The 8,471-nt window shown below is 36.4% G+C and overlaps 1 protein-coding gene across 1 annotated transcript; it reads right to left on the minus strand.

Annotated features, from left to right (window-relative positions):
- Positions 1-1,037: 1,037 nt before the first annotated feature.
- LOC116182680 (serine hydroxymethyltransferase, mitochondrial-like) lies at positions 1,038-2,382 on the minus strand. The gene is made up of 2 exons (XM_031503218.1): positions 2,223-2,382; positions 1,038-1,952 (listed from the first exon to the last, which is right to left on the minus strand). Exons 1-2 carry the CDS (start codon positions 2,271-2,273, stop codon positions 1,554-1,556), a joined length of 450 nt encoding a protein of 149 aa, XP_031359078.1. The 5' UTR covers positions 2,274-2,382; the 3' UTR covers positions 1,038-1,553.
- Positions 2,383-8,471: the final 6,089 nt, after the last annotated feature.

Below are 8,471 nucleotides of genomic sequence, written 5' to 3' on the forward strand. Positions count from 1 at the left end.
TGGCCAACTAAGAATGCGTACTGTATCTGAGAATCTCTCCATCGTAGAGGCTTGTGGTAAAAAATTTATTACTAAAAAGGCCACGAGCAAAATCTGGAAAATATTTTTAAGTTTCTGAAATGACCGCTAGGGGGCCTAACTGCAATCTGGAATCTAAAAAAGTGATGTTTTTGTGAATTCCGCTATATTAACCTAACAAAAAATGTCCGGTCTTTGAAGTTGACGATAATCTGAACAATTTTTGTTTGACAGTTTTTCCTGTATCCTGTATTCAAAGGTTTCCGTAAAGAACACCCTGTATCTTCGAAAGAGGGTATAAAATTTTCTTTGGCCTAAACAAAAAAGGTTCAGATTATCGTCACCTTCAAAGACCGACCATTTTTGTGTTAGGTTAATATAGCGGAATTAACAGAAAAATCACTTTTTTAGATTCCAGATTGCAGTTACGCCCCCTAGCGGCCATTGAAACTTAAAAATATTTTCCATGTTTTTCTCGTGGCCGTTTTAGTAATAAATTTTTTTACCGCAAGCCTTTACGATGGACAGGTTCCCAGATACAGTACCTCGCATTCTTATTTGGCCACCCTGTACATAAATTATGCTATCATATTTTCATCTTTTTAGTCCATGCGAAGAACAAGACATAAGTTTTGCAGTAGGCGGCTATCTACGGCTGTTTTTATACTAGACGACGTATAGGTAACGAACATTGATTATTTTTTTCCTCCATAATGGCCACAAATACACAGTACACACATAAAAATTACAAGAGACCGAAAAGTTTCTAAACCAACCAGAAAATGAATCACTTATTTTACCGACCCCTAAAGTGACTCAAAATCATTCCTAGATATTTTGAGTGTTTAACGCGTAAAAAATCGAAACATTCAAAAAATTCGGGAAACAAAGAAGTCGCGAAAAATTTCGAAATTATGGTTGACAATTACAAATTACAAAAAATTACTTAAAATGCAGAAAAATTGAACATTGTAAAACAACCCGAAAACGTAAAAAATGTCGAAAATAAAAAAAAATCGAATGTTGAAACTTTAAAAAATTTCAAATTCCGAAAATTAAAAAAACTAAAAATTCAAGAAAATTTCTGATATTCATAAAACCATTGAAATCGCTATTTAGCAAGCATCATAAAAAAATTCATTTTTTAAAAATGTTAATTTGTCCATTTGTCGAATTTTAATTAGATGTATGTGGCAGGTGGGGCATGATTCAACAAATATGTGTAACGAACTGTTATTTTGGAGAAGGGAGGGGGGAGTATTTACGTACGTCATGGGTAAAAAATTCCTAGTCACTAGACTAGACTGACAGGGTAAGTTATAAATACATTTGTGAGCGTGCCACATATTTATTCTCTAAATGAAGCTAGAAATTATTAGGTACTGACAAATGAGAACAAATAGACTAAATAAATGAGGCACCCTGTATTGTAGATTAGGTACAAACCTGTATGTACAGTGTAGAGGTTATGTTTTTTCTCTAAAATTTGTACTCAAAAAGGATTAGTCCTTTAAATTTGTTAGTGATCGTTAACTTCATTTTAAAACGAGGCTACATTTGAAAAATTTAGGCACAGGAGATTTTGACATTCTCATGTAAGGTATCATAATGTACAGGGTGAGCACAACATACCAGAACGGGACCTTATTGATCCACCTTAAACTAAATGAAGTAATAAAGATGGTTTCATACCGTTCTCCCGGAAGACCTTCGGAGTACTTGTTATGGAGACAGGAGCTAAGACACTGCAACACCGATAGCGATGTAAAGTTTTCCGATGCGATCAATTCCAGACCAGCCTGTTGTCTATGCTTTTCCTTCTGTATAAGACTGAACAGCTCGGGATCAGAATCCCATAAGTTTGATGTTAACAATGTCGAATTTCCAGTTCCACTCATGGTCGCTGCGGTCTGATGAACTAGTTGTTTCACGTTCTAGAGATGAATGCAAGGTGCTTTGTTAATCTCTAGCCAAACTGAAACCCCCCTACCGACCGACTAGTGATAATAATACGCCTTAAAAGATGAAATACGAATATAAATGAGGCAATAATTGCATGTATAAACAAAAAAGATTATAAAGAGGGATAACCTCTACAAACGTAAGCACTTGGGCAAATTTCATTAAGTTTTATTATTTACGCTCGTAGAACGGGTTTCCACGTTTTTATATCAGGAATTTTCCATTCAAATAAACAAACGTACCTTCAAATTTAAGATCCGATTGGCGGTTATACAAGCAGCACGTGTGAACATTTGAAAAAGGCGGTAATTTCGAATTTGTGCCGGAGACAATTTCGTAACCTACCTTTGCACGGGGACTGTATAAACCAAAAAGAACATGAATTTAGTTGACTCGCGACCTTTCACCTTGCCCAATAAGATAAGAATGGATGCGATAAACATACTGATTTCTAACTTGGCAATTATAATAATATGGTTAGTAATAAGATAGTCTCTGTGAGGTATATTGCGCCACAGTAGTATTGATTTGAAACTAAAAAACAAACTACGATTGGCGCTGTTGCGAACGAACGGATCCATGTATATGAATTATAGTTGTATAGTTGTCTGACGGTTTAGCTCACGGAAACGATAATTAAGTTCAGTAGCCTTTGCAAGTCCACTCATTTTTCTCCATAGGCATATGAGAAAAAGTCGCATTTTCTTCCATCGAATGAGCTCAACTATAGTAGTGTCATTGAAGTTATAAATTCAATGATTATATTATGGGGTACGGTGGATTAACTACCAAAACATATCAAAGACTATAGTCTTGCCTCTGAAATTCATAGAAAGTTATGCCTTGTCTATTAGATCGATTGGAAAATCAGTATTTGTGAAAAATTATATATAGCCTGTAGAGCTGACAGACGAAGATGAATTTGCAAGCTTATGGTTCAAAAATTACATATAGGTTTTGTACAACAGATGTTAAAATGTTATATTTGTACACCAATGTGTATGCGAAAAACGCCTAAACTGTACAAATCGCACTGATATGCCTATGTAACGCTCGTACTAATAATTCTGACTTTATCTTCAAATGGGTAAATGACATATAAAAGGAAAATATTACTTTCTTGCAAATTTAGTGCCGACGACTAGCTCAATTTAAGAAATTAACTACAAATTCTTTGACCTAACCAAACTAACTATAATTGAATCTTAATTTTTTATTCAATGATCACACATACTACCTACATTGGTTTCCATAGCAGATGCAAATTATCTACTGAACTAAAAACAGTATATTTCTGTGAGATTATTATATACAGTGATATTCATGCAGAAGTAGACAGAAGGATGTCCTTCAGGAATTTCCTATGTCTAATTGTCTACTTTTACATGATAAAGTCTCCTGAAAGACGCCTAATTTTATGCAACCAAAGTAACTTCTTGAAACCTTAGATCATTATGATCTAAGCTTGAAACAAATAAAGATCTGGCTGTCATATTAATTATTAATTTGAATATTGTTACTTTAGCTTCACAGAAAATAAATCTCTTAAGCCCCTTTAACTGTTATCGGCATTATACCGAATACGAAATCTTAATTATGTAAGAGTAATTTGAGGATTACACACATTCGTCATACAGATAATACAACACACATAACACCAATTGGAAATATCAACTTTTTCTTTAGTTGAATACATCGCACAATATATCGTCAAAGCCATAATATTTAAATTAATTAATATGACAGGCACATCCTCATTTGTTGTAAGTAGTTACTTTGGTTGCATAAAATTAGGCGTCTTTCGGGAGACTTGAATCATTGTATATTACTATACAATGCTTTTATCATGTAAAAGTAGACATAGGAAATTCCTATAGGAAATCCATATGCCTACTTCTACATGAATCTCACTGTATAATACTGTAGTGTACTCAGAGAGTGTACTTAACACTCAGGTTCTACGCTAACTTCACACCACAGTATATATACTGTGTTCACACTACAAGAACACGGGAATAAAGTCAACCCGGCAACGTTTAAAAATTGCCACCCGAATGACTATTCCCTCCAAAACTAAACAAGATTCCGCTTAAATTTGAAAAGTGGCATGTGATAAAACATCTAAGGCAGGGCCGGCCCTTACGTTAGTTATAAACAACGCTTTGACCTGAAGCACAGTAGGGAAGGAACGTTAAATAAAACACTGAAATTGTGGAAAGTTTGTTTAATAATGATCGTAATTATTAAGAGTGTGAAAGCCCGGAAATTTAGTTGATGTACATTAATACCTATAAACAAAGCAAGCAAAGCCAAAAGGTGCCGTACTCTCGCAAAAGTAACTGCTAAGGGTAAAAAGAGTACGACGTAAGAAAAACCTCGCAGTTTGATTAATACAGTCCAAAAGTTAATTAACAAAACATTTTGTAAAAGTTTCAGCAATAGTTAACAAGGATAGTACATGCATATATACAATGTTGGATACGCTCAAGGTTAAAAGCAAGTTTTTGGGAACAATGAGTCAGGTAGTAGCAGGTACCTAAATTCTGAGAAAGGGTTAAGAGTACAAAGTGTGACTCATCTTTGGTGCAATAAAGTCCTGTTGTTAAAAGCAAGATGGAAAATTACATGGCCTTGTAGGCAAATTTAACTAAACTCATTTTACATAGATTCTAAACTGAAGAGCGTAATCTCGCCCCCGCAAGATAGGTAGCGGGTAGCGTCGCCCCTCGTCCGGGGTTTCGAGCCTACAGTTGAAAGTCGAAGACAATCACCGAATTAGGTGTCATAGCTCAATTTTGACTACAGTTTTTAACACCCCCGTGACTGTTTCATTCACAGAGAAAATTGTTAGTTACAAACAACAAGTCAGTACATACATCAAACGAATCGGTAATTTCCACATATTAAGATAAAATGATTAAGACTTACATGAATGTTACTTCACAGACAAGATCAAGTAATCAACATCAATAAACATAAATTAAGGAAGCATGACCCCAAAAACGTAAACAGTTACAAACAATAGCATAACGGTATTTAACATGTTATTCTGCATTGGGGTTAAATCAAGCAGATTTCAAAAACCAAGATTGAAACACACAAAAAATATAAAATGCGGCATACAAAACACAAATACGATATAAGAAATGCAAAAATTACCTACTACCTGTATTAAATAACACAAAATAACAACAAACATTTATGGAGCGACGCGTTCACTACCGCTACATATTCGAGACAAGATGATCAACGTAACTCCCGTTCGTGCTTTTTAGATGGCGCAGGCAGTTTTTTCCCACCTAAAGTCACCAGTAAGTAGTAACTTTATTTCTCACCTAAAAATTGCATGGTTGCCAACTCTCAAAAATGTATGTATCGTTGCAAGTTGTATATACAGGGTGGAACCTTTCACATTTAAAGCGTATTTAGTTGCTTCGAAGTAAATAAAATGATAGGTATTAGCATTGATTATAGGTACTTGTGTGTATAATCAATGCTATTAGCTTTGTTTATTCACGTAAGGTATTAGTTTGTCGCATCATGAACAAATTACCTACACTAAAGTGATTTTAGTTTATGGTCGTATTTATAAGAGTATAGGACAGACTGACAGCTCAGTTAGTAAAACCGTTTTATACATATATGTAAAACCGTCATCTCGCGATGTTTGATGTCGCTGGTCCGCACGCGCCCTTTTTAGCGTAATTACAACGAAGTTGAGGTAAAGCTTATGTGCTCGTGTTTCCATCTGTCCGTCCGTCCCTCCGTTCGTCCGTCCGTTCCATCGAGATCTTGGCCCCTGGGCCACCTAGAGACTTCGGGTTTTCGCTAATGGGGGTTTACAGTATAGTTGAATTCCGCAGTTCTAATTTAATAAGCGTGTACCTGAAACCATAAAACATTTTTTTGGACAGTAAAAGTTTATTTAAAAGTAGAGGCTGATTAGCAAAAAAAATAATGAACATGTGCGGTTTTAAAGGTTTATTCAAAACGATATGATTGTGGCGGGCTCTGTGACGTAATAAGCCCGACCAATCAGCTCCTAGAACCATTCAGAAGACATAACGACTTGGCAATATTGCAGGAGAATGGCATTTATAACTTGCGTCATCTGTCACAGGCACTTGTCACTTTCGTGCTAGATGCAGTTAAACATCCCTCTCAAAACGTCAAATGTGACAAACGTCAGACCCTCGCGTAAGGTTGCCAGCTCACTTCTACGTGATTGGTTGTAGGTCTGTGACGTATTTAGTCTGAAGCGTTTCAAATTCGGACTAAAAACACAGCTTTTCAATAATTTATTTTGGGTTTATTTTACTCGCAAATAAAAATTGAGGACACACGGGGTATTTTTATTTTTAATGTACTTTGTGGATCAGAAATAAAAAATGAAGGCGAGATGACCCCATTGAAAACTGTTATGGTCTATATTTGCCCATTTCGATCAGTTTCATTTAACTCCATATTTTGCGCAGACTGCGCAATGCCAACTTCATATTTATGGAGATATTTCTTTGAAAATTTAACCACAGACGCTTCTAGTAAAGGTAAACATTTCGCACATAGTAAAAATTATGTGGGCATGCGCAGTGATTGCGCAATGCTAACTTTCTTATTTATGGAGATATTTCTTTGAAATTTTAACCACAGATGCTTCTAGTAAAGGCAAACATTTCGCACATGGTAAAAATTATGTGGGCATGCGCAGTGACTGCACAGACTGCTCATCGCCAACTTTCTTATGTATGGTAATATTTCTTTGAAACTTTATTTGACCTATTTAACTCCTCTCTTTCTCGGGACGTGGACGTGCTTCAATATGCATGTGTGCTTTCGATGACAATGCGTCATTTCAATACTTAGTGTTACGCGGCAGTACCCACGAGTGGATTTTGAAACATTTTTTTCTTATAATACTGTGGTGACATACCCCTACAGCTAGGCAACACACTTCACAATTGAAAGAATCACAGTATGGGAAACACGAACTTATAAGTTCGTGATGAGAAAACATATGAAAGTTCTGCGCAGCCGTCGGGGAACAGGGATTTTTCGCCACGAAGCTTGGAAAGAAAAATGTCGCGTAGGTTATTAAGATTTCCGATGGCGAGTAATGGCACGCGTTTCCGATTTCGCAATGTTTATTAATCGGTAGAGCAAAGCGATGGAAACTATAGCGGAGTAGATGCGGTGTCCGTCTGTCTGTAAGTCCGTGAACATAATAAATGAAATCGCTTGGGCCGATTCGGTTCAAAGTTTGCACAGTTAACCTACCACATGTAACAAGCCTATTGAACATCGATCAAATCCAATGACCCCATGCGGTCACACCGAGGGGCTCTGCCGTTTTTTATATCCTCTTTTGTTTATTGTTCTGCGTTTACAATTGTAGGTAGTAACCATTTTATTCTACTAGCCATCAATTTTTGAATTACATGTCACACTATATGTTGCTATTTACATTGTGCATAAAATACTGATATTTGTTTACAAAGCGCGGCGTGTTCCAAGCTGTTGTTTTTTTTTAGTACCGTTAGTGAATCATTTTTGTTTGTTATACTGTAGAGGTGGTATATGCCTTTAGATTACTTTATTAAATAAGTATTTATTTATGTGATCGTTTCCTCAACGAAGAGAGTATAATCCGATTCTTCGCTGTATATGTTGCTCCCTTATCTCGTGCGGACTGCAACTCACGTGTCTTAGCATTACGAGAAGGAAGCCCTCTAATTAACTTATCTTCTGTTCCGTATGTGATTCTTATTGGGATAATCAATTTTGTTGATAAACTCTTCAATTGCAATCTTTTAGCTACGCCTGATGATGGGCAGTTAGGCCGAAATCGATCCTGAATTACAGAAAATAAATGTCATTGAATTTCACCCAACCTGCTGGTCTTTTATTTTTGGGATAATCAACTTTAACATGTATACTGCTTGAGTTCTCCCCTGTACTTTTAATGTTAAATTAATGGTAGCCCACGCTGCAGTAAAGCCACGCCATTTTGATGTTTTTTATGCACGTGCGATTTTCCATTTTTCGGGGTGTTTTGTTGTTTGACCTAAATTGTGACACCCGCGAAACTGAAATAAAATTGCTGTCACTTCCAGTCCATCAAGATCGACGCTCTCTTCAAACTAGACGTCATCACTTGATGCGTGCGCTTTTCACGAAACAACCTTGTCTTGCCTTGCGTGGTGGTGCTTCTGAATCGCGCCGTCGGCTACAAGTAGCGCAGATATGCCGCTGCGCAGCTCTGTGTGAAGGCGTCCACCTAAACTTTATCGTTACCAGCGGCGCCACTTTTTAACAAAGTGAAAAGGGACTTTAAAATAGGCATCTCCATTTTGTATATATGTAAGCCATATTAGACGATGCAACTTTTATTGCAATTCTTGCAGCAACTATTGTTGCGATTATTGCAGCACTTATTGTAACAAGATGCGGTGATTAGGTACATGGTCTAAGTTAGGTACACTATGCAATTTATT

This window comes from Photinus pyralis, unplaced genomic scaffold, assembly GCF_008802855.1.
Source record: "Photinus pyralis isolate 1611_PpyrPB1 unplaced genomic scaffold, Ppyr1.3 Ppyr1.4_unclustered_Scaffold6899, whole genome shotgun sequence".
NCBI classification, from domain to species: Eukaryota; Metazoa; Arthropoda; class Insecta; order Coleoptera; family Lampyridae; genus Photinus; species Photinus pyralis.